Source organism: Dermochelys coriacea, chromosome 27, assembly GCF_009764565.3.
Source record: "Dermochelys coriacea isolate rDerCor1 chromosome 27, rDerCor1.pri.v4, whole genome shotgun sequence".
In the NCBI taxonomy this organism is placed as follows: Eukaryota; Metazoa; Chordata; order Testudines; family Dermochelyidae; genus Dermochelys; species Dermochelys coriacea.
The window spans coordinates 12709831-12736353 of NC_050094.1; the positions used below are offsets into that span (position 1 = coordinate 12709831).

At 50.2% G+C, this 26523-nt stretch overlaps 1 protein-coding gene across 9 annotated transcripts; it reads right to left on the reverse strand.

The window, feature by feature from the left end:
• Nucleotides 1–175: 175 nt before the first annotated feature.
• Nucleotides 176–24076, reverse strand: PGAP3 (post-GPI attachment to proteins phospholipase 3). Of its 9 annotated transcripts, XM_043503555.1 has the most exons (9): nt 23737–23987; nt 21526–21623; nt 19656–19808; nt 12645–12707; nt 11671–11732; nt 9746–9882; nt 7813–8097; nt 6514–6696; nt 176–6246 (listed from the first exon to the last, which is right to left on the reverse strand). In XM_043503555.1, exons 1-8 carry the CDS (start codon nt 23924–23926, stop codon nt 6545–6547), a joined length of 1140 nt encoding a protein of 379 aa, XP_043359490.1. In that variant the 5' UTR covers nt 23927–23987; the 3' UTR covers nt 176–6246; nt 6514–6544. The 9 variants fall into 9 exon arrangements, 7 of the variants coding, with proteins under 7 accessions (XP_043359490.1, XP_038241378.2, XP_043359489.1 ...); XR_006277357.1 differs by lacking the exon at nt 6514–6696 and having other exon boundaries at nt 7494–8097; nt 23737–23985; XR_006277358.1 differs by lacking the exons at nt 6514–6696; nt 7813–8097 and adding an exon at nt 7494–7746 and having other exon boundaries at nt 23737–23981.
• Between the last annotated feature and the right edge of the window lie 2447 nt (nt 24077–26523).

Genomic DNA, 26523 nt, shown 5'->3' on the forward strand with positions numbered 1-26523 from the left:
CCCTCCCAAACCTGCCCCCCAGCTGGCCACATGACAGCACTCCACTTAATTCAGGATTTGAGGCAGAGAGGGGGATTAAAGAGTGGTTATTATTAATATTTTTGGCAACTCCAAAGGGTTTTTCTTTTAGGTGGAGATTTGGGAGCAAAAAACCAACAGATGAATGGGATGGAGATTATTAGATTAATTACAATTTTATTCTCAGAGAAACCAGGACAACAATACAGACAAAGGTTCATTTGCAATAATCGCCGACTTGACCCAAGTCTAATACAATGAACTGATCACACTCCAAAGAGCTGATTTAAGAAGTGAAATAGCAATAGAATACAAGTTAGTCACAGTCACATCCCCACACGACAGGTGTGTGGGCTGTACAGTGATAGAAAATCTGCCCCCATTCCCTTATTACCATGATATATACAGATTATCTCAACCCATCACCTGTATAACCAGAGAAGGAAATATCCTTGGAAACTGAGGAGGAAAAAGAAACCCACAAATCTATGCTCTCCCTCTTCCCCCGCAGTAAAGCAGCTGCTCCCACCAACCGCACTTTCAGGTCACCTTCAGGAAATTCTGTTACCAAGCCCAGCTGAAGTGGCTGGCAGGGGCGATGCCAGTAGAATGTCCGGTCACTTTCCATGTGAAAAACAGATGCCAGGCTCTGGTGATAGCTACAAGGGTGAATGGCCAGCGAATGAGCACACAATGTGCTGCGTTGGCGGGGAGCTATCCGGGGAGGATGTGCTGTTTGTTTTCTACTTCTAAAATTACCCACTGGGACGTTTCAGTAAGAAGTTGGCACAGAGCGCTCAGAGGCCACAAACTGCTTTTGCAGCCGGGGTCAATCATTTCACACAAAAGAAACTTCACCTGCTTTCACTGTACGATCATCTGTTGTACACCACTGCACACACAGCCAGTCTGTTCTTGGCAAGAATTTCCATGAGAAGCCTCCATTATAACCCTGCTAACTACAGCTTCACACCAAATGCCTCCTCCTTGCTCGGGTACAGCACTCTGGTGGAAAGCCGGGGGAGGGAGGGGGCTCATGGACCAAGGCCTCCCAGTGCAATAGGAGTTTTTAAACTGGCCCGAAAACTATCTGCTCCAGCACATGCGCACACACAGTGAATAAGGAAAACTAAGGTTTAAAACCAGAGACAGGGCATTTTTTTCCAGAGATGCTTCCCCCGAGACTTGGAGCACAGTGACTACAGGAGACCAGGCTGGAATAAGGCAAAGCCCTGGGATGGCTGCTGGATGGAAAGGTGAGGTCAGAGCCTAGGGCCTGCAGAGCAAGTGGGAAGAAGGGACGCTGGCTCTTCAGGAAGTGGGGGAAGCAAGGGAAGTCCTGCTAGGCCAGTCTCAGGGGACAGAGCAGGGGCTGGAGTGTCAGGAGGCCCCGTGCCAGGAGGGAATGCTGGAATCAGCCCCACCCCCACCTGGGAAAGCCCAGCCATGTCCCAGCACTGTCAGAAGAGGATGATACCGAGGCCTATCACGACTCCTTCCAGTAACAGGCCGACGCTCACCAGCGACCTAGGAAGCAGCAGATATGCCAGTTGGTGCCTACCTTGGCAAGCGAGTCCAGCTGGCCTGTTGCAGCCCCAGCATAAGGAAGGCAGGAGACTCTACCAAGGTGAAGGAGCCATTCTCTGGACCAGGGGTTCTCAACCTCTCTTTCTGAGCACCCCACCCCCCAACATGCTTTAAAAATTCCATGGCCCACCTGGGCCACAACTGCATATCCAGTAGATTAAAAGCTAGGGCCAGCATTAGGGGGTAGCCAGCTGGGCATGGCCCAGGGCCTGATGCCACAGGGGGCCCCTCAAAACTAAGTTGCTCAGGCTTCAACTTCAACCCTGCTCTCTGGTTTATTTTGGCAGACCCCTGGGTGAGAGCCACAGTTCTGGACGACTGCATGGCCAGAGGGTGAGACTGCGACTGAAGACGAGCGAGAGGAGGGCCTGGCCTTGTGGAACCACATGGGCCACTGCCAGGAAGATACCCCGAGTCCTCGGGGACAGAATCCCTCCAGGGAAGAGACCAGGTAAATCCACTGGCTGCAAGAGAGGTCTCAGGAAGACATGTCACTGCCCAGCAAGACTCAGCCAGAGAACGACCCCACTACAATGCACTGAATGTGGGAAAAGCTTCAGCCAGTTCCAGCCACCCAGCACCAGCTGCCATCCCATCAGCTCCACTCGCCCCCTCTCACTGATGATCAGTGCACATCACGCCCAGAGGCAATGCAGGGGGACATGTGAGCCCCCCCGGTGTCTGCCCTCCATTTAGCACTCAGGTTTTCAAACCGTGGGGCCCACAGTTTGGAAACCATTGCCTCCTGCCAGAAGCCGGAGGATTGAAAGCTGGTGGGAAGCTGCTCAGCCTGCTTGGGTCCCTGGCTCTCTGGGCTGTGGAAGCCAGAGCGCTGGCTGGCTGCCTGATTCCTCTGCTCCCCAAGCCTGGCCGCCTTTTTACGGCTGGGTGCTCCCCAGGCAAGGTGGGCGGCACAGCTCCAAGATGTGCCCCGATATGTTCTTGCTTCCCTCCGAAGGAGCCCGGGGCTGACCTGTGATCCCCACCAGCCGCCATGAGAGGCTTCCCGAGGCGCTCGCTTGCCGCTGCCCTGGCTCTCCTGCTGCTCTTCAGCCCAGAGGACACGTGTGAGGCAGGCGTCCCCCGCCCCTCCAAATCTTTAAATTGGACTCTGGCCCCCATCAAGAGTTGTGCATGGTCTCTAATCACGCCACTTCCAACATGAAATTCCAGGGCTGACTTGAAAGCTGGCCTGCCTAGCGTTTTCAACGCCGATCTGACAGAGAGCCTGGCCCTGGCTGCTCAGATCCACCTGTGTGGGAATGGCCCTTCCTGGGCAACAGGTACTGCACCTCTCCACAAACGGCTCTCACCCGGCAGGAAGAGGATTCTACTTGTTTACCTTGAGATTTCCCAGCCCCAGAAGCTAGCTGGACTGGGCATTCTCCACTAGCCAGACAACGAAGTGCTGTGGAGTCATACAATGTCTCCGTTCGCTCATTCTGGATATGGCTCTACAAAGTTACGGGCTCCTGCACCAGAGGTATGGCTAGTCTAGGATCTCTGTAAAGCAAGATGAATGGAGGATACCAGGTTAGAGTGTTTGGAATTCGGAGCGGGGGCTAATAAGCGATAAGGACCAGGATTGTGCTGGCCTCTACTTTTAATTTTCCTAAAGCTTTCAAGGTGGCTTGTCTGGACTGATCTTTCCACAGATGTCTGGGGAACATGCAGAAGTCACTCTTTGCATTAAGCAGCTCAGTGCAGCTGGGCAGCGGTGGAGTTTACAAGCCCTGGAATTGGAGGAGAGCCAGGGTATTGGGTGGTTTCTCTGGGAAGAGAACAGGCAGGTTAAACAAGGGGGAGGCAGAAGAGAAGAGAGAGAGAGAGAGACATATGTAAGGCTGGGACAAACATAAGGGCTGTAGAAGATTTTCTCATCACCAGGACAAGAATGTTACAGGCAACTTAAGTTCAACAGTTTGGTTTTTGAACAATAAGACAAAGCAGTGACAGAGATACAGACTGAGACACCTGGCCCTAGGCAGGGGCAAACATAATGGTATGTAGTCAATTACATCTGGACACAAGCGCGCGCGCACACACGCACACACACACGGTTAGCCACCATTAACAGTTCTCTGGGGTTATCACCATGCTGCCATAGTCTCTAATTTCCACTAAACACAAGCTATTGTGCTAACTGTGGTCAACATAAATACAAGTCCTCTGGGTAGTCACTTGCCAGGTCTTCCCAGCTTGGCTCATGTTCTCCAGGCCATCGTCCTTGCAGACTTCTGTACGGCCCAGTCCACCAAGCACGGATGTCTGACCTCCTGTCTACTGACTGCAAAGGGCTTTGGATCAGAGCCTTAGGCAGTCCTAGCTAAGTCAGTGGAACCACTCAGGTCTTTACTGATGAGCAAGTGTTTTGCGGGGTCAGTGCTGAAGGGACCAAGTTCCCCAGACTCATTGTACCTCAGGCCCCGAGTGAGTTCTTGGCTTCCTGTCCCTTGTTTGGAACAGCTTGTATATTACCCTCTTCTCTCGAGTCACATCTGTGAGTTGGGTAGGCAGCCCAGCCCAGTAACGGAGGTTACTCGAGGCTGCACCCACAACAAGGAAAAGGGCAAATACAAGGAAGAAACCATTGAAAAGATGCAAGAATAGAATGGTCTCCTGTGTGTCACCCATTAAAAGAACTGCTAAAATGAAAAAACAAAAAACCAAAATCCATTTCCCAACTGGAGTGCGATCCCTCCCCCCCAAAACATACACCTGGACTTTATCTTAACCATGAAACTAAATCTAATTTTGCAAACAAGCCACACACACACACAAAATCAAGCACTGCAGCCCCATGCAAACTAGAAGTCTGAGCTAATAACTCCAAGCTTTTAACAGAACCAGGAACGGCCTGGCTGTCTCTAACGGGGTCACACACAGGCTGGGCCCATTCAGACACAAGGCATGAATTCTCTAGGAGACCAAACAGCACAATACAATGGAGAACACCCAGATTCATGGTCTCTCCAAGCCAATGTCCCAAGTCCGCTCTGGTGGCACAGGGCACATTGATGCCGGACAGTCTTCACTTCTGTCTGCATGAAGCCCAGGGCGAATGCTAAGCAGCCCAGCTGGCCGGCTCTAAGCCTCATCCCTGGAGATGGAGAGAGTTCGAAATGTAAATGGATTGGCAACGCTCACCACCTAGTGGTGGCGCAGCAACACACCAATAGTCACAACTTTTGCGATGAGCGATCATCTACTTCATTAACTTCATTTGGCAATCAGGAAGGCACTTGCTGATCCCTTCGGCTTTCTGCCGCATTCCTGGTCTCTCTGCTTTTATGAGCGGAGCCCAGAGCACTCAGACTTTCACTTTATTCAGTAAGGCCCTAATCCTGTAACAAACAGCAGGCCACTGACTAATGCAATTGCAAAGGGGGTGCCAGGAATGTCATTATGCGCAGAATGGTCCTGTTTTTCTTTTCATTTGCTCCCCTCAACAACTGGAATAATTTGTTCCCCCACCTCTAGCCAGGAGGCCCTCATCTCAGCCCTGCAGGGAGCCCCTTCTCAGCACTTAACAGCCAGAAAGGATGGTGCATTAGCCACAACATGTGGATGATTTAAGGTGGCATGCAGGGACTAGAGAATCTCTGGGGGTCCTTAACGCCCCCTCCCCTTGCAGGAAAGGGACATTTTCCCCTATAGGGCACACAGGATTCATCAGAGCAGGTTTGTCAAGGAGCGGAAAAATAAGTCAGCCTGGCATTTCACACTGCACTGAGATTTTCAAAGACTGCACCAAGTATCCCATTTCAAAAAAAATCCCCTCTGCACAGCAAAGAGCTCCCACATTCACCCCAAGTGCCTAATAACCTGGGAGATCCACCTCCCCACAACTGCTGAAGAAGGTTTCACGGCTTAGACTCACACGTTCTATCCTCAGAGGATGAGTGAATCCAATGTACAGAGCAGCGTATGCCCTTGGCCCACCCATATTATTTACACATATTAACAATAATCCATTTCAGCAGGCTCCGGACTGCAGAGTTGGAGGTCCTGTGGGCCACACAACTTTATGACCAGATGTCCCCACCACATGCTCGTGACATCTTCCAGTCTACCAAGTCACCAGTTGGCCCACCGACATTTCCCATTTAGTCTGAAATCCTTCAGCAAGCTGAGAATCAAACAGATTTCGTAACAGTGGAAACGGAAAAGCACCATGTTGCCCGGTAGCACAGAAGAGCATTAATTACAGTGTGTGGGGGGGAGTGCGTGGGCGAGATGGATCGTTGATGTTCTAATAGAACAAGTCATGGGATTAGAATTAAAATTTCTGAAGGCAAAAAAAAAAAGAGGAAACAAAACTCAGCTCTGGTAGAGGGGGACGTTTACCCAGGATTCTGGTGCACCCAGGAGGCAAAGAAGGCAGAGAGCAGGTCTTGGCACAGCACAGATTCTGGACAGGGACACAATGAAAGTGCCCAACATCACCGCTTCTTGAGAGCGGCTGGCTTGAGACCCGGCAAGCTGCTGGGAAAGGCGCTCAGAAGGTCTCACGTGACATTTTCTATCAGGAAGGGGATCGCTCCTCTCCACACAACAGGCCCGCACCTCCGACAGCTTTAGTCTATTTTCAGACTGTCCGAGTTTGCCTTCAAGAGGTACAGGCTATCATCACGGAGGAAACTGCAAGGATAATGGGAGCGGCATGAGCAGGTTAGAGGCAGCGTGGCGTGGGGGGAGGGGGTCTAGCCAGAAACTGCCCCCATTTGAACCCAAGCTGTTCCAGTGGCAGCTAGTTCAGGCTAATTCCAAAAGAAAAGGGTCTTTTTTGTCAGAAATATACAGTCAATGCAATATGGAGTCAGTGCCCAGGCAAAAGGGACACCAGGTCACCAACTCTGACCCGTACCAGGCCAACACCTCCTCCCAGCAACTGCACTCTGAACCCACTATTTTGTATTCACTACTGAGGGCCCCCTGTTCAGCAGCTGGAAGTCAGCATTACACCAGCCATGGCTCTGAACCTAAATCCCCTGCACTTTGGATCCACCATACATCTTGGCACCAACTCCGTGTCACTCAGATCAGAAGTTGCAAGGAGGTTGGGGGGTGCTGGCACCCAGGTCAGGGGACCAGGAAGGCTGGGGGAGAGCTTTGGGAATGGGATGCATCTTCTCTTTAGGTGGGATAGGGTGAACAGTCACACACATTGGGTGGGTGATGTCCAAATGCAGATCCTGGGGAGGGAGAGATAAGGGGAGGCGGAGGGGACAGGGACTCCTGCGCAACTGGACACAACACCACTCCCACCCCCCCAAACAGGCCTACCTAGCACGAACGTCCTCGGGCAGAAGTGAAGTTCTGAGCTCCTGTCTGCAGCGATAGCTAGGCCTGGCTGCCAGCGAGCAGTGCTCTAAAGGGCACCACTCGCATAATTAATTCCAACAGCTCACACCCTGTTAGCTTGTTAACTGTAATGAGCTCACATGACATTAACTCCATCTGAAAACATGACCGGCGCCAAGTCCTTGCCCTGCATTTGCTCTTGCGCTGCCAACACAGGCGGCTCTGCACCGGGGGCTTCCCTGCTGGGTTACTGGTATGGGCTAGGTGGGCTGGTGGGACACTAACGGGGCAGAATTACACTCATGCTAAGGGATCCCGCACACTGTCTAGGTACTTGTATGGCCCCCCATCCCTAGTACCTGAGCATCTCAGACTTGTTAATGCACTTGCCCCCTTGGTACAGGTAGGGAAACTGAGGCACAGAGATAGTAAGTGACTTGCCCAAGATCAAACAGGGAGGCTGTGGTCTCCAGAGTCCCAGGCCAGCAGCCTAACCACAAGATCTCCCTTCCTCCCTGCTCTCAGTGTTGGTGGGTCGTAAAATCTGCCCGTCTGGACTGTGCTCCCATTTGGGAAGAACTCACCATGAAACTGCTTCTTGTTGGGATGCCAAATGCTAGAGACAGCTCCCACTTTGAAGGGAGAGCGTCTTCTAGTGAGTCAAAAGCACCCCTTTCCAGGCGTGACTTCGTCTAACCCAAACCTGTCAAGCTGGTGAGATCGGATGGAGCTGTAGCATATGGCGGCCTGGCTGCATAACGGGGGATTACATTTGCCGTGCTGTCTGCGTTCTTGCTGTAGCCATTCCAGGGACTGGATCTCAAAGGGGGGAGTCACCTGGTAAATAATTACACAGTTCTGTCACCCAAACAGCCCCCCAGAGACCGCGTACCCGAGGCTGACCTGTAGAAGAGGACGTTGACAGGAATGGTGCTGATGTGCCAGATGGCGTGTGCGTCGAAGATCCAGAAGAGGGGCGGGAAGTCCAGGAGCTCGAGCAGCGCCAGACCCTGAAGGAGCAGCACCACCACCACGCATTTCCACACGTACGGGAGGCGCTGCTGGTTCCTGACGCACCATCCCAGCCACCAGAAGAGGTTGAGAAGGCCTGGAAGGCAAGAGGTACAGGGCGGAGGATCTCATGGTCACAGGAAGCAGGACTTGCTCTTTGGGCTGGGCGAATGTTTGCTGCTCAGACAAGGGCAGAGCAGGGGAGTCACCTCCTCTACTCCACATCCGCATGGTTACCCCCCACACCCGCCTGGAACCTCCCCATGCACTCAGTTCCTCTTACTGACCTCGCTATCCAGGACTGGGCTCCATAGAGAGCTGGCCAACGTCCCGACCACCCCAGATCACCCTTGCCTTGCCTCCCCTCCCCTCCCACAAAGGCTGAGCTCACCCTTTGGGGGTGTTTCCGCCCTCTGCCAGAACCTGGCTGTAGACACTGGGCCCTGGAAGTGACTCAGCCCACGCTTCGCTCACCCGCAGTACGGCTCACAAGCCGATGCGAGTGTCATTTAAATGTGCCCCTGCCACTTCGTGTGCTCCCCTCTCCCCTGCTAGCCCTAGAGCAGGCAGCTCTCAGATCCAGGATGCATCCCAGGCAGTGTCACTGGGACTGGGGGAGTCAAGGGGGGGGACTATGCTCCCCTCCAGCCACACCTGCCAAGCTTCCCACTGTGCCTTCATGTTGCCATGTCCCTTCCTCTTCACCACCCACAATTCTCTCGCCATAGTCACCTATCCCCACGCCCCAGAACACTTCAGCCTCCGGGGAGTTAACCAGCTGCCTGCCACTCAGCGTCCTGATCACTTTGCTCCTCTCAATTTGTCCCTGTGCCCCCACTGTCCAGACCAGATGCCCCAGCGGTGCACTGCAATGCACTCTGGGCCCTGCCTCAGTACAAGGCTGCTCCTGCAATGCCAAAGAACGGACGTAAGGACAATCAGCCTCCCAGCTGCCAATGTCGCAAGGAAGCGGAGTGTGGCTAGAGGAAGAGACAGGGTCACGGTCCCTATGTGGCACTCAGGCTTCAGCTGCACTGTCAGCCTCTCGTAGCCAGCTACAGCCCATTCTGCCTTCTGGTTGCCTTCCTCTTTTTGAACTTTTTCAACACACCCAGGGTCATGTTTTCAAACTTTCCTCCGAAGCCACAAGGGCTGCCAAGTTACCCTTTTAAAAACAATGACCTTCGATTCTCACAAAACACAACACCAGGAGCCAGGGCTCGAAGTAAAACACCAAGTAATGTGAGACTTGCGATAACACGGAGCGCAGGGGACAGTGGGAAATGGAGGCACCGGGGGAGAATGACCATTAAGAACTCTGGCCAACGTTTTGAAGCAGCTGAATTTTCTGAAGCAGGGAGGGGTCCGGGGCAGTGCCATGGTACTCGGAAAATGGCATTTTATATGAACTCAAAGGGGAAAGTCGGACTAGCACCAAGTCAGGACTGTCCTGGTGATTTCACCAGCCACACAAGTGCAGTCCTTAGATTTAGCAGATAAACAGCCACTCCACCTTGTGCTACAGAAGCAGAGATAACAAACACCCTTAGTCCCAGGGAACAGATCAGCCCCTCTTTCCTCAGCACACAGGTGCAGTGGAACAGCTAGGAGACACCATCTCCAGAAGGCAGAGCCAGACAGACTCTCTCCAACCACCGTATGTTCCCAAATCCTGCCCATGGGGGGACACTGAGCACCTAGTGGCTCCAAAGGCCAGGCTGTGTGTGAATTGGATACTGTCCCATTGCTCACATTCATTCCAAGTCACTAACAAAAACCGACCCACCCACCCCACCCCCACCTTCCAGCCTCCCCCAGGCCTTACCGATCGCCACGTTTGCGGCCATGTTGTAGCCATAGTCAAAGCGCACGAGCGTCAGGTACGAGACATGGCAGGCCAGGAAGAGGACCAGAAAACCCCCAAAGGCATTAGCAAAGGCTGGATGTTTCAGACCCAGGGTCCTACAATGGAAACCAAAACAATGCAGAGAAGTTCTCAAACTCCAGCAGCTTACACAGCTCCTGCAGGACACACCAGCGGCTTCGCACCAGATCCAGCAATGCATTTCCCACCCCAGGAGATCTCACCTAATCTATTCCCAGCCGCTAGAGAGTCTCAGACTTCAAAGCCAGAAGGGACCCCAGATCATCCCATCTAACCTCCTGTATAGCACACGCCACCAACTCCTCCCAGCACCCGCATGCTAACCCCAACCACCAAATGAGACCCAAGTATCACAGCCCAGAGGAGACTGGATTATTATGTGCTGCAGGCAGAGAACAGGAGGGACCGAGGTGCATCAATGCCCAAGGCACCCCCACAATGGCATGGAAATGGTTAAGTGAGATACCCCCAGATAATCCTGGCAAGTGACCCATCCCCACATGCTGCAGAGGAAGGTGAAAAAGCCCCATGGTCATGGCCAATCTGATGTGGGAGAAAATTCCTTCCCAGCCCCACATATGGTGACCTGTTAGACCCTGAGCCTGTGAGCAAGAACCGGCCAGCCAAACCCCTGAGAGAGGGAGAGAGACTGCTCCACGTCACCTCAGAACCCTGGCCCAGCCTGCCCAGTGCCCATCTCCAGGCATGGCCATCCTTGATGCTTCAGAGAAAGGAGAGAAAACAAAACCCACACCCCGTCCCAGGGCCTCGATGGCATCGTCATTTTTCTCCCTATGGCACACAATTGGACTCACTCTAGGGCAGCTGGTGGAATTCAGTGGCCTGTGCCACACAGGAGGTCAGACTAGCAGATCTAGCGATGGTCTCAAGCTGCAGTGGGAGAGGTCTAGGGTAGATATTAGGAAAAACTTTTTCACCAGGAGGGTGGTGAAGCACTGGAATGGGTTCCCTAGGGAGGTGGTGGAATCTCCATCCTTTGAGGTTTTTAAGGTCAGGCTTGACAAAGCCCTGGCTGGGATGATTTAGTCGGTCCTGCTTTGAGCAGGGGGTTGGACTAGATGACCTCCTGAGATTCCTTCCCACCCTGATATTCTATGATCTAAAAGTTCCTTCTGGCCTTATGCTGTTGGAAGTATAGAAGCAGTTTAGTATCTGACACAACCCCCTGGCAGAGGATGGATCTGCCCTTGCAGGGGAGGATTCAGTGAACTCAGAGGTCTTTCTACCTCTTAACTACTATGGATCTCATAGCTCACCTTCTTGCCCCAGATACAGCCAGGTAAGAAGAAGAAGTAGTGCTTGCTTCATAAACTGTAGAGCAGCTGAATGCTTTGGGCTGTGTTGACAGACAGCAATAAGAAGCCCCAAGCCCTGGGACATAAGCAGCTCTCTTTAGCAGAATACAAACCTTGCTAGCACTTACAGATGGCTACTTCTGTTCCTGAAGTGGCTAACCCTAAAATGGGCACATGCCAGCTCTGGCATGGTCCAGATAATCCTTAGTCCAGCCATGAGTGCAGGGGACTGGACTAGATGACCTCTTGAGGTCCCTTTGATTCTATGTTGGGTTTCTCTCCTTCACCTTCTGAATGTTAGGACGCAGCAATGCTGATGTCCCTTATCAGAAGTTCAGACACATTCCCCTCTGTGTGAGGGAAAGTGGCATTCCCCAGCTCCTTGTCTAAACAAAGCCGCAGTCAGGTTCTCATAGCACAAAGAGGGGAGGAGAAAAGTAAATACCAGGTTACAGCTTATCTAGCTGCAGGGCTGCCAGCCAACTCTGTAGCTGTGAAGCCAGAGACACGCCCATCATCTCAGGGAGACAGGAACTGTACAAAGCTCACCTAACGCAGCACAGGTAGATGGAGTGCAGGATGACGGTGGAAGCGCAGAAGTAATCCATTTTCTGTGGGACAAGAGGCCTGGTTAGATCCCTGGTAGAAGTGCAACAAAGAGAGACAAGGAGGGACAGCACAGACACTGATGAGAGTCAGGGAGATCAGGGTTTTAAAGGGCTGAGAGTTCCAGAAATGGAACTTACCACAATTTCTTTTCAAGAGTCATTTGAACATATGTTGTGCACAAGGCAGCAACAATATCAGATTAGTTTCCAGGGGACTTAACTCCATCCTTACTCAGCTGCCACTGACAGTTTGCTCAGGTAAGCACTCCTAGGATTTGGCACACAGTGAATATAAATGGGCCTTGATGCTGAGAGAATATAGACTAGTAAGAGTAGATTTACCCTTCTATCTGGGTCAGGGCCCAGACAGACAGGACACAACAGGGTGGGTGGAAGAAGAAATGCAGCCAGCTAGTCTTCGTGCAAATTCAGTGTCTTTTCAGGTGCTACAACTGGCTGCCCGTTTCTGGTATTTGTACGGCAGCAGCACCTGACAGCCCCACTGCTGGCCAGGATCCCAGACAGCTGGCAGCCCAAGCATCAGAGACAAGCGGTGGAGTCTGTGGTTTTACAGTCACAGTTTCGTAGGTTTGGGCATGGACACCTCTCGTGGGGTGCACAGATTTGTTACACAGAACCCATTTTTCAGGTCAGACAGATTCACCAGACCCCTTTCTGCAGCCCCCCGACTTCACGTCAGCAGCATAGGGGCATCTTCTGTCATTATGGAGGTAAAGGCAGGTCTCCCTCAGCCACATCTCAGCAGACACTGAACTAGAGAATAGCCATGTGTTCCTTATCCCCATTTACACCCAGGGCTTGCCTTGTAGATTTCAGGGGGCTGAGAAGCAAGGGTAGATCGCAGCTCCTCAACTGCCAAGACATGCAAAGCTGCCACAGCAGGGTAACACTCACCTCGGTTACATCAGTGTCCCTTGTATGGAAGACTGTAGACCAGAACCAGGCATTTAATGAAACCTAAGAGAAGTAGACAGTTAGATGTTCTGTATGAGACACCCCAAAGAGCTTACAGTCTAAGAGAAACACAGGAGATGGGATTCATTCGAGAGTGCGCACAAAAGGATAACTTGGGGGTAGAATTTTTACCAACCATTTAATTTTTAATAAGCCAAGGCACCATTTAACCAGAGAGGACATTTAACAGATGGGTCATCTGTTCTCATGTACACCCTGCAACACCACTGACACCAACAGAACTGCACAGAAGTAACTGAGGGCCTAACCTGACCTACAGTCTTTTATCACCAGCCATTGCCAAAGACCCTAGCACTGTCCGAACACTTTCATAGATACCTACGGCCAGAAGAGACCATTACACTGATCTAGTCTGATCTACCGTATCATGGGCCATAGAACTTCATCCAATAATTCCTGCGTCAAGCCCATGCCTCATGGCTGGACGACGGCATGTTCTCCTGATCTCTGGGTAAAACCTACAAGAGCACTAAGCTCCTAAACTACTTAGGAGAATTTCTTTTACTTTCTTTACAGCTTCTTTCTATACATGGTTTTGAGGATTTCATTGTTTATATTTTTTTCTTTCCACTGCAGTGTATATATTTAAAAATAAAACAGAACAGAGGCATAGCTCCTACACAACATTTCCTGCAATTCTGTTTATACAGCTGAACTGGCAATAATAATACCTGCTTCTCAGGGATTTTTGTGAGCTTAATTAAATGCCTGGAGAAAGCTTTGCGATCCTTAGGTGAAACCACATTGTACCTCCAGCACAGTGCCTGCTAGCTTATATAAGAGTTCCACGCCTCCTGATGCACAATTAACACCCATTTTTTCCAGTCTCTCTCTCCTGCAACTCTTTAATCCCTGCACGCAAATGAGCTCTTTCAAACAGGGTTATAAGATCATTAAATCAACAGCCTTGGGCTACACACCTGAGAAGTTCATAGGACTCACACCAAATGAATGCCCTTGCGCTCTTTCGAAAGTCTCAGTATATGAGCCACAGCGAAGATTCAACAAGGGAGACCGTAATCAGCTTTTGTTATTTTATTAAGCATAAACCTGAAGCAGCTCGGCCTCGTTGGGTGGGGATGTGGTGGAAGACAAACTATTGATACTATCTAAATAAAGTGATCTAGAACAGAGGGAACAGAGTCCAGAGGTGGCTCCAGTTACTAGATTAAGAAGATGCTCCTAAGTGACACAGGTAGGAGCGTCAATCGCCAGAGTGAAATCAGTAATGCAGAACTAAAGAAACCAGAAACTGACTAAGCGCAAAGAAACAATCCAAGCAAAGGTTAGAGTCCCTGGGTTGGAACTCAGGCAGGGGTGTGGGTTTTGGAGCCCGAACTCCAGTCTGAGCAGAACATCTACATGCTATTTTTGGCACCGTAGCACAAGACTCGGTCTGCAGATCCAGGCTGTGAGACTCGCTGCCGTGGGTTCTTTTTTGCAGAGTAGATGTCCTCGGAGTTCCTTGTAGTGTGGGGAGCAGGTGGCGGCGAAGAGCACAAACTTCTCAGTGCTTTCCATGTGGAAAAGAGAGGGATGAAGAGGAAAAGCAGGATTTCTAAAACAGTAGAAGCAGAAATGGAAATTAACAGCAGGCCAAATGCACCCCAGCCTAACTCCAGGGAAGTCACGGGAGTTAGCTAAGTGAGGGATACGGCCCAGTGTATTGCAAAGAGAAGCAAGACTCGGATTTCCCTTTACAGAGCAGCTATGCTTCATCACCTCATTAGCCGAGGCATGGGATGGATGGGAGAGGATTAAGCGACCACTGTTATTAGCTAAGTGCCAATTGTTCACGTGAATCATCACGTTTCCACTAAACATCCCGTCAATCTCATTATCAAGAGTCCACGAAAATCGGATTTAAAGAAGCCTGTAGCAAGGATTGGCAGCGTCTAATGGGGCTGTGCACATTTTTTGAATCAGCTGTTTAGTTAAATGCTCTGGAGCAGGGGTGGCAAACTACGGCCTGCGAGCTGTTTTAAGTCAGCCAGCTAGCTCCCGCTGAGGAGCGGGGTTGGGAGCAGGACCATACAGCTTGGCCCCACTCCAGTGCTCTGGCTGGGGCACTGGGTCGGGGGCTGCAGCACGTGGCTCCCGGAAGCTGCAGCATGGCCTCGCTCCGGCTCCTACTTGCTCCAATGGTCCCCTCCGGTGCTCCAATGGGAGCTGCAGGGGCGGTGCTTGCGGATGGGGCAGCATGCAGAGCCGCCTGGCTGCACCTCTGCGTAGGAGCCGGAAAAGGGACATGCCACTGCTTCCAGGAGCTGCTTGAGGTAAGTGTCATTCAGAGCCTGCACCCCTGAGCCTCTCCCCATGCCCCAACCCCCTGCTCCAGCCCTGATCTCCCTCCCCAAAACCCTCAATTCCAGCCCGGAGCACCCTCCTGCATCCCAAACCTCTCATCCCCAGCCCTACTCCAGAGCCCGCACTCCCAGCTGGAACCTGCACCTCTGCCCGCACCCCTGTCCCTGCCCTGATCTCCCTCCCACCCTCGGTCCCAGCCCAGAGCACCCTCCTAACACCCCAAACTTATCATCCACAGCCCCACCCCAGAGCCCTCACCCTCTCCTGCACCCCAACCCCAATTTTGTGAGCATTTATGGCCCACCATATAATTTATATTCCCTGATGTGGCCTCGGGTCAAAAAGTTTGCCCTCCCCTGCTCTGGAGACAAATGAACAGCCTTTGCTCACTATCAACAGTGCCTCACCTGCCTTAAAGTGGTAATTGCAGGTGCTTTGATAAGCGGATCCAAAGGTTGCCAGATTTTGGTGGAGCTCCCATAAATGCCTCTTTGTAGGCTCTGCTGAGACTCCTGGATCAGCTGCCCTCTCCACCCCACATGACTGTCGCTGCACCTCCCATGGCGACATGGCACTAAGAGCTGGTCTGCACTTGGAAAGCTACCCAGTGTTAGAACATGTGTTAATTACCCCATATCAAATGCAGCTTAGTCCTGGTCTCCAGCGAATGCGGTTATGTTTAACAGCATGTCAGCCAGTCGTTGTTAACTTGACAGGACACTGGGATTAACCCCAGCTGGCCCAGACAATGTTAAACACATTGAATTGACAAGAGTGGGTCAGACCCATGGTCCATCTCGCCCTGTGTCCTGCAGAGGAAGGTGCAAGAACCACGCAGTAGCAGGTGTGGGATAAACTGCCACCCCATTCAAGCCACTTGAAATCAAGTCTCATCGTGGCTTAAGCCCACAACAGTCCTTTTCCGCATTTAGGCTCAGATCCTTAGAAGAAACCCAGGCATCTAAAGAGGCACACGGTGTCTAAATCCACCACTTAGGTGCCACTGACATTCTCAGAACTGCCACTCCACTGCTGCATAGGCACCTACACTTCCGGCAGTTGGCATTTGCAAAGCCCTGACCTTGCCTGACAGCTGCTCAGAGACCTAGTTCAAGTCAAAGCCCTGAAGTAGAGTTCTCTGACTAGACAGAGGAACTCCAATTTCACCAGCAGAGCCTGGTCCTGCAGGCGTGCGCCGAGCACACCTAACACCCGTTACCTGCCAACCTGTCATCAGGAGGGCTGGAGACAGCCCACCAATCGGTGGAGAGGCAGCAGAGCACCCACACAAGACAGCTGGGGTACAGGGAAATGTAGAGCAAGAGTGTGAGAAGTGTCAAGTGAAACAGGAAACAAAGATACAGGATTCTGGCTGCTAGGCACCTAAGCCAGGTCAGCCCTTGCCTCCAGGAGAGGGTTCACAGCTGAGGATCCTGAGCAGAGGAAGGCACATCTCTCAGACTGCGTGCACCAAGCCTGCCACTTCAGTGCCTAAGTCCCTCTCCTCAGCATTTACTTCTGGCTAGCTTACGCACTCACCACCCAGCTATCCAGCTGCTGAAAAAATCCTTTCCTGAGGCACCCATGCACCCTTTCTCTGCCCATGCACTGTGTGCCTTGCTCTGGGCTGAGAGTTGCACTGGGCGGCAGATCCCCTAGGAGTTATGCTGAGAGGAGAACTCTGGATACCTTTAAGAACTTGGGCCTTCACATTTCAGATTGCATAGTTAGTAGCATTCCAACTCCCAGTGCTGACAAGGCCTTTGGGAGAATCCTTTCCTGTATCCAGAAGTGGAATCACGACAGTCACAAAACACTGTGACGAACACAAGCCTGCTCTACACACATACCAGCCAACCCTCCGCCTAGGGCCTGCTCTTGTACTGAAGTCCAAGGAAGCTGACAGTACTCAGCATCTCATAAGACCAGTTCCCTAAATCACAGGCGTAGGGCCAGAGAACACAAGCACTGTAACAAGGTTTAAAAGGCCAAGACGAGGACTGGACAACTTTATGATCAATGTTATCTGTAATGATGCACTGAGAGTAAATCAAATCTCATGTTTCAGGGCACAGACTGACTACCTGGTACCAGCAAACTCACAAAAGAAAGTCAATAGGGACACTGCGCAGGAGCCAAACGAAGCAGTTAAAGGAAGGAGATGAAATGTTTAAGGCATAGATGACAGCTGGGTTACAGAAGAATAAGAACAAAGGGGGGGGGGAAGAAAACCTCCGTGGAGCTGTAAGAAATGAATTACATTTCAAGGAGGAAGGAAAACCAAGCCAAAGGCTAAATTAATAAACACAGGAAGCAAACACGGTTTAATCAGTCGAAAATTGATACTATCGAATAGCACAGTGCTGAAAGCTGGAGCAGTGATGCGTAGTCACCTTGCAACAGACAAAAAAGGCACATCCTGCTCTGAGCAGCAGGTGTAAGCCAGAGTAACTCGATTCATTCAGATGGCGCTCATCCTGATTTAACTGGCGAAACCCAGAAGAATTTGGCCTGGCTGGATTAAAACAGAGCAGTTTTCCAGCAGAACCCAAAATACTAACCAGCACTCTTATTGTCCCTGGGGGAGAAGCGGGCTGCTATACTAGACTGCCACAGAGCAGCTGGATAATCCAACACCACACAGTACAGCACCTGCAGCAAGTCTAGGAGGCTGCAACTCAAGGAACTCAACAACACAGAATGAGTCAGATTAAGCTGTTGCATTAAAATGGCAATTCACAACCTCAGACAGTGACAGCAGAGGGTCTGTTCTTTTCCACGCACACACAGCACTATTCATTGCTAACTCAAGAGCAGTGTTCTTTACTCTGTCCCATAATGTGCAGTTGGGAACAATACACAAGGGGAATTCATAATCCCCTTTGGGCAAGGTGCAAGGTCACGTTTCTTTGTATGTTAAAGGAAACCTGAGTAGCGTACTCCCCCATTTGTCTGTCCTCACTGCATGTACACAGGGGTTTGCACACTGCTTTCACTGTCCTAGAAGTAGGCAAGACACTGAGCAGGAATTATTTTTGCTAATCCACCAACTCACCTTTTTAAAAAACTTTGAATTTGCGGTGAAACATTAGGTTTGTTGCCATCTTAGATTACCTCATAACAGGAACCCATAATAAAGGACAATTTATCTATCTATCTTTGCTTTTTTAAAAAAAAAAAAAAAAAAAAAAAAAAGTGTGTGTTATTAACCATTAGAACTAACTAGCTTCACATCAAGCCTGGGCGCTCTTTTGGAAGAGATGCTGTAGCCAAACACAAGTAATTGGGCTCAATACAGCGGTGACTGGATGAGATTCTATGGTCTGTATCTGAGGTCAGATGATCAAACGGTCCCTCAGGATGCCTCAGACTCAGAGCGCTTTGAGCAGTCCTGAGTCTTCCACTGCAGAGACGGACATAACCACCTTGAGCAGCCCTGCAAAAATCACCACAAACATTCACCAATCCAGGCACGATAGCCACTCACATCCCTTAGCCCAATGATGGGGAAATTATATTTTCAATGCCCATGAATAGGACCTAAATCTCTCTGTCACCAGTTCCCATTTAGTCCTTGGGGATAAATTAATAACAGGGCTGTGGAGGATTTCTCTTTAGAAGGCTCTTCATGACAAGGATGCCCTGAATGGCAGCTGTTTAAAGCTGAGACCCTGGTCAGGCTCCAGTATAACTGGGGTTGTGGTCAGCACACTGGGAGGCCCAGAGATAAGTCACGATTCATTTCTAATTCTCTATGCACCAAGTGTCACTAGAGCCGAGCTCTATCCAGCGACCCTTGAAGTGGTATTCCAGAGACGCCCTCTGTGGTGCAGTTCATTCATTCCCCAGACTCTCTCTTCCTTGGACACAAATTGTTACACCCAGCATTTACAAATGGAGAGCCAAAATCTGGTCCCTGTCTCCAGAATCACAGAAGCTGCTTGGGCAGCCGAGCACAGGACAGGACAGGACATGGATGGACCTCTGGCCAGGCTACTTGCATGGTGTCAATCTCAGGATCAAGGGCAATGTGTGTGAAATCTTTGCCATCATTTAGGAGGGATGTGCTTCCTAAAAAAATCTAAACCATTCAAAGTGAAAGCCACAAGTTACACAAGTCTTTCATTTTCAGGGAGAAACTTCTCCTGGGGCTATTGTATTCTTCCTCCCTCAAATACCTCCTCAGTTTCAATAGATCTGATACCCTTCTTTCCTCACTACCCCGTGCACTTTCAGATAGCTCCTGCATGCCACTCCAGAGGTGGCTGCATTTTAGTGATCCCTTCTGCAGATCACTGGGGATGAAAAGCGCTCTCTAAATGAAAGTTATTATAAACAAAAAGAAAAGGGAGTACTTGTGGGACCTTAGAGACTAACATATTTATTTGAGCATAAGCTTTCATGAGCTACAGCTCACAAAAGCTTATGCTCAAATAAATTTGTTAGTCTCTAAGGTCCCACAAGTACTCCTTTTTCTTTTTGTGACTACAGACTAACATGGCTGCTACTCTGAAACCTGTTATTATAAACAGTCACTATTAAATACAAAACAAAACAGGAAGTTCTATAAAGGGGTTGGGGAGGAGGAATGAAAGGAATGAGGAGGATTTTCAAGCTACCTACCCAGGCAAAGGCGATACAGGTGTGGTACATGGGAGATGAAGGCGGGACGGATGCTCTGTATCTAGTCAGCATCACGAAGTTGGCAAGTCCATTAAGGAAAGAAGCAAAGGCAGAAGCAGGTTCCTGGAAGAACAGGAAGCGAGAAAAGGGCCACTAAAAAATAAAAGTAAAAGGGAAGGGAAAAGAGGGACACAGTTAACAAAACGAATTCACACTTCCAGTTCTTTCCTGCCAGCTGTAGGCAGCAGAAGTTAAACCTTCTACCCTGCTGGAACAGCCAGACTGGAGCGCCAGGTGAAAAAAATTTCAAACACTCTGTTCTTGGAACAACTCTGAGCTATGTTTTAAATCTCTCCTTTCACAGTCATTTTCGTCTTCCTTTTTCTACCCGCTGAGGCCCGCCGGCCCGGGATTAACGGTTCAGGCAGGTTAACAGGCAAGACGAACACCTACCATTAACATTTTACATCCCTAATAGAGACCAACTTGCCCAAGGTCATACAGGGCAGTCTGTGGCAACGCCAAGAATTAAGTCCCATTCCAAGTGCCTGAACCACAAGACAAACCCGTCTCTCTATACATTCCTCTTTCTTCCTCAGGACGCCTAATGGAAACAAGATCAGTGCTGAAATCAGAGCTAAGTCAAGCCCAGACATGCATGCTAAAGGCTCTTCCACTCACCAGGTTATCAGGGGCATTTGGCACAGAAACAGGAATGGGACAGGGGGTTAAATGATCTTATTCAAAATTCTTTCAGCCTCTATGAAGATGCCGGACTCCCCTGGGTTCACTAGAGATGCACCATTCAGAGAGGTCACAGGATCCACAAAGCACACTGACAGGCTCCTGGTATCAGGGATGGGCTAGAAAAATGGTATATCGGGCCTCTCTAGTGAACCCAGAAGTGCCGGAAGATTTTAACTGAGGATGAAAAGGATTTTTTTTTTTTGTTTAGAAGCTTCATAAAATGTGTGTGTGCTGGATGCTCCGAGTAGGCTTCTCAGTGGGAGCCTTCAAGCACATATGAAAACAATAAATAATTCAGAATACTTTGCCTTTCCTCTCACCTTCTATGCCAGGTTCTGAGAGAGCTTGGAAAACATTAATGAATTTAGCCACGTAACCCCCCTCTAAGTTCATATTATTCCCCCACTCTTACATTTTACACAGCTGTCCCATGAGGGATTCATACCAAGGAATTGCAGGTCTGATTTTCAGAGGAAGCAGAGCGCCCAACACTTCAACTGAAGTCAATGGGAGCTGCAGACATCCAGCACTGCTGAAAAACAGGACCTGAGCATCTTAAGGTGGGCACTTAAAAAACAGAAGAGCCTAAACTAGACAGCACTTTTGAAAACCTGGCCATATACGACTTCCCCAAAGTCTGTGGTGAGCTGTGGTACAATTCAAATCTAGGTCTACTGACTCCCAGACTTAACCACAGCCCATCCTTACTTTCCACAGCACTAGGTACCAATCACCTGTACAAAAAAAGATCCTGTTTCTCATGCAGAGATCAAGGGGAGAGAAACAGACAAGAGAACTTGCAGGAGATGAATCGTTTCTCAATAACAAGTCACCCTCCTCCTGTACTGGCAGGTTGCTAATGGTACCAAGCAAGTCATCCTTTTCTATGAAGCAAAGGACTTCATGACACAGGTAGGGTGGTGATCTGGAACCAAGTGCCCATAAGCAGGACACAAGCAGTCCCCTGAAATTACAGGACTCTATTTTGCCACAAGGTTGATCCAAGAACCAACAGCGAGTAGTTCGCCAAACAGGAAAAGATAGAGACATTTTCATGGCTGCAGCACAGGTCACAGGAGTTATGATCTGGGGCCAAATGGTTCTGTGCCAAATTACTGCTCACCTTGCCATGAAACTGAGGCACTCTGTAACCTTCCTGGACATAAAGCCCCACTGTAAGCCACATGCACTCATATTTACAGTCATCTCTGCAGGTCCAGCCTGAAAGAGACACACAGAGGAGAGATGGAACCACTTATTAGGAGGTGACAACAATGCAATGTAGAATTTATTTTAGCAGTTCAGGTTGCTCGCATTCCCAATAGACTGGGGGTGTCAGAGAAGGAGGATGGGACAGAAAGGTCTCTGTGAAATGTAGCTCAACACCTATGTGTCTATTGCACAAGTTGATCTGACTATCCCTTTGGTAGCGTCAACATCCCCTTTGATACCTCCTGCTTTACATATGTATTAAGTTAAGGTACAATGAAATCAACTGATTGACAAGTTCTGAAGGCATTGGCACTAGGTGGCGTTTTCTGACTGCTATTCTTGTGCACTTGCAGTAAGTTACAGTCACAAATAAACAAGAAACCTGAGAATATGATCTCCAACAGGCAAAGGTGACTGTTCCGGATTCTGAGGCCCTTCTATCGGTTCACAGAGGCCATGTCTACACAGCAAAGAAAAACCCATGGCCAGCCTGCGCCTGCCAACACAGGTTCGCAGGGCTCGGGCTGTGGGGCCGTTTCATTGTGGTGTAGATTTCTGGGCTCGGGCAGGAGCCTTGCACCCTGAGCCCAGAAATCTACACAACAATGAAACAGCCCCACAGCCTGAGCCCCACGAGCTCAAGTCAGCTGGCACAGACCAGCCAAGAGTTTTTCTTTACTGTGTAGACATGCCCAGAGTGGGTACAGTGCAGGCGGCAGCACTGCAAGACCCTATGCCCACATACCTCAGTCTGAGCAGGGTGACCACCTCTATAAGAAAGGCATGGTCTCTGCGGCCCATTTAGTCCTCAGTACACCTGCTAAGATCACCAACAAGCAGGCCAAACAGGGAGATGGTTTGTGTGAGGTGGACACCCGTCCACTAGAACGGTGCTGAAAACCACCCAACCCCTAGTAAATAGGCAACGGAACAGCCATCAGAGGGTCACAACTTTTATTGCTATCGAATGGATTTAGATGGTCCCATTGGTTCCATAAAACCTCTCTACTCCCCAAGGTGATCCAGCTTGGTGCCGATTTACTTCTGCTACTTGTGCTCTCTCTCTCATGTTATCTATCATTCCCCATGACCTTTGCACCTCCAAGGCATCTGGTGTAACTAAGCAACTGAACCCACCCACAGGATTAAAAACATACCAAGGAGACCCACAGGGGAAAACAGGTTTCAGAATAGCAGCTGTGTTAGTCTGTATTCGCAAAAAGAAAAGGAGGACTTGTGGCACCTTAGAGACTAACAAATTTATTAGAGCATAAGCTTTCGTGAGCTACAGCTCACTCTGAACAGCCTCAGGATGTTTACTTCTCTCACACTAGCTGGGATCTTAAATTCTAGACAAGCCTGGGACCTTAAATTCATAATTTTGTTAGACTCTAAAAATCATGGACTTAATAAACACACTGGATTTATGGCTCATTACAATCATCTATAACCCACTAACCCTCCTTTGTCCCACTACCGCAGAGATGTTGACTGCCCTCTTCACCTTGAATGGTCTCTTACAAGTTCACTCCTTATGCTAAGCAACCTGCTCCACCTCGCATTTAGCTGCGACACTCCGATTACCTTTCCTAGACCTGAAAAGCGCTCTACGTAAACATGGAAGTCGGTCCAATAAAAGATATGACCTCACCCACCTCGGCTCCCACTAGCTGACTGTCTCCCCATTTCACCTCTGTCACAATGCCCAGAACCTGTTCCCTTTCACGTGACTTATCACGAGGTTTGAGGGAAACAGGTTCCAGGCAGGGAAGGGAGAGATCTGGGCTCTGCGAGAACAGGTTGCGGAGGATGCTGATGGCAGGAGTTTTGTGGCTGGGGGGGGCCCTACAGGCGGGGGTCTGGGAATGTCAGCGCACGCACGTGCTGGGGACTAGGGGATGAGGGATTATGGGGCGAGGACAAGGATCCTGGGGGGGGGACCCATCAGCAATGGAGCCAGGAAAGGGGCTGCTGCCAGGCCAGTAAGAGCGACGGGCCTTGAGGAGCACGAGGTCGGGCGCGCGCCTAAAGGGGAGGGGCTCTAAGGAGAGGGGGCGGGGCCAGGGCCCCGGGGGGGCGGGGCTAAGGCGGAGGGGGAGACGTGAGGGGCGGGGCTTGGTACCTGTCAGGCTCATGTAGAGCGGCTGCCGGGAGCGGAAGTGCCGCAGGCCGGGCCCCGAGCAGTTGCGCCGCTCGCACTGGGCCAGGCAGTCCCGGTACACGGGTTCCCGATCCCCCTGCGAGCCCCGCACCGGGCCCGGCGCCGCTGCCGCCCCGAGCAGGAGCAGCAGCGCGGCCCCTTTCGCCGCCATCCCGCCGCCAGACCATGGGACGGCCGCTTCCGGCCGCACCGGAAGGAGCCGCTTCCCCCCGGAAACAGGGGCCGCGCACAAACGTTCCCCGCGGTGGGCGAAGGAGCTCATGGGAAATAGTGTCTGTCCAGCCCCCACCCGGGCAGAGGGGATCATGGGAAATAGTGTCAACCCCCCGGGCAGAGAGGATCTTGGGAAATAGTGTCACCCCCCCCAGGGCAGAGAGGATTATGGGAAATAGTGTCACCCCCCCCAGGGCAGAGAGGATTATGGGAAATAGTGTCACCCCCCCAGGGCAGAGAGGATCTTTGGAAATTGTGTCCCCCCCAGGGCAGAGAGGATCATGGGAAATTGTATATTACCCTCCCAGGGCAGAGAGGCTCATGGGAAAATGTCTATCCTCCCCTCCCCCCCACAGGGCAGAGAGGATCTTGGGAAATAGTGTAAAACGAAAAGGAGAACTTGTGGCACCTTAGAGAATAACACATTTATTTGAACATAAGCTTTCGTGAGCTACAGCTCACTTCATCGGATGCATTCTGTAGCTCATGAAAGCTTATGCTCAAATAAATGTAAAAAGAAAAGGAGTACTTGTGGCACCTTAGAGACTAACAAATTTATTTGAGCATAAGCTTTCGTGAGCTACAGCTCACGTCATCGGATGCATTTGGTGGAAAAAAAAAAGTTTTTTTTTTCCACCAAATGCATCCGATGACGTGAGCTGTAGCTCACGAAAGCTTATGCTCAAATAAATTTGTTAGTCTCTAAGGTGCCACAAGTCCTCCTTTTCTTTTTGCGAATACAGACTAACACGGCTGCTACTCTGAAACCTGTCATTATGCAGAGAAATAGTGTATTACCCTCCCGGGGCAGAGAGGCTCATGGGAAAATGTCTATCCTCCCCTCCCCCCCACAGGGCAGAGGGTATCATGGGAAATAGTGTCAACCACCCCCAGGGCAGAGACGATCATGGGAAATAGTGTATTACCCTCCCAGGGCAGAGAGGCTCATGGGAAAATGTCTATCCTCCCTTCCCCCCCACAGGGCAGAGGGGATCATGGGAAATAGTGTCTATGCCCCAGGGCAGAGAGGATAATGGAAAAGTGCCTCCCCCCCCCCGCAGGGCACAGAGGATCAGACACACTAGGGTAACCAGATGTCCCATTATTATAGGGACAATCCTGATATTTGGGCCTTTTTCTTATATAGGCACCTATTACCCCTCACTCCCATCCCGATTTTTCACACTTGCTATCTGGTCACCCCTACACAGACACTGGTTTCAGAGTAGCAGCCGTGTTAGTCTGTATTCGCAAAAAGAAAAGGAGTACTTGTGGCACCTTAGAGACTAACAAATTTATTTGAGCATAAGCTTTCGTGAGCTACAGCTCACTTCATCGGATGAAGTGAGCTGTAACTCATGAAAGCTTATGCTCAAATAAATTTGTTAGTCTCTACGGTGCCACAAGTACTCCTTTTCTTTTTGAGGTTCATGGGAAAGTATCCCACACACACCCTGAGAAGGATCATGGGGAATGGTGTCTGTCTCTCCAGGTTGAGAGGCTTATGGAAATGAATAACCACTCTAACCAGTAACTGCTCTAACCACTAGACCCCAGTCCCATCAGAGCTCGACTAGCTCAGCACACACAAGAGCAAGGGCCCTAGATTTCAGTGGACTGCTTCTGGTTTGCCATTTCTAAGCCATTTCCTATGGCATCTTCCCAAAGCCCTAATACCATAGCAGCAGCTGCAACCTGGGAGACATTCTTCTGTTTGCAGTAATAGGGCTGGTATCCTCTTGGTTGCAGCTGCTAGATGGCAACATGATCACAAACACACAGGCAGGTCTGTGTTCAATGCAGCTGCAGAGTCCTATCCTGATCCTGCCCATTTTCCCCTCAGAGGCGGAGAGGCCCAGCACATCAGAGAGTTAAAATGCTAATGTCTAATGCTACAGTGGGGGACCAAAGTAGGGAATGAAGGTCGGAGAGGGAACAAATTGCCCCACACCAAGGCCTTGTCTACACACGGACATTGCACTGGTTTAACTTAAATAGGTTTTTTAACTGATTTACTTAGACAAGTGCAAACCCTGTGTGGACACATTTAAAGAGTAGTTTATTTTCATTTATCTTAAACTGATTCCTAATCAACATCAGGCAAACCAAAACCTGATTTAAATCAAAGCCAGCACACCCACATGACCTTTTGCACCAGTTTAGTTAAATCAGTTTAAAATCACACCTTCAGTTAAAACAGCAGCAACTTTCTCATACAGACAAGAGCTCAGTTAAGCACATGCAAATCTGTGTGTAAACAAGGCCCACAAATGATAATGCCTTAATGCCAAATTGGCAGAGGGTTTGATTTGAAAATATCCAGGCCAAAAGGAACTTCAGTTCCTCCACCCTATCCCCCAAGACCCTTTCAAAACAAAGCTGCTCTCTCATTGACCAGTAGTTCCAGGGCAGTGCTCACCTAACTTAGTTCTATCTTGCAGAGTAGATGGGATCACACTGTTTGTAAATTGTGTCCCTGAATCAGGGTACAGCTTTCAGCCAGCTTGGCCCCATCTACTCTCCAAGATGCAAATG

What these genes read in the sequence shown, in the direction of transcription:
- PGAP3 (XM_043503555.1), bottom strand. Translation starts at nt 23,926, where the DNA reads ATGGCGGCGAAAGGGGCCGCGCTGCTGCTCCTGCTCGGGGCGGCAGCG. An exon ending in CCTGTATCGCCTTTGCCTGG is followed by an intron (nt 12,708 to 19,655) that starts GTAGGTAGCTTG and finishes TACTTCTCTTAG; the next exon opens with GTTTCATTAAATGCCTGGTT. An exon ending in GGGACACTGATGTAACCGAG is followed by an intron (nt 11,733 to 12,644) that starts GTGAGTGTTACC and finishes CTTGTCCCACAG; the next exon opens with AAAATGGATTACTTCTGCGC.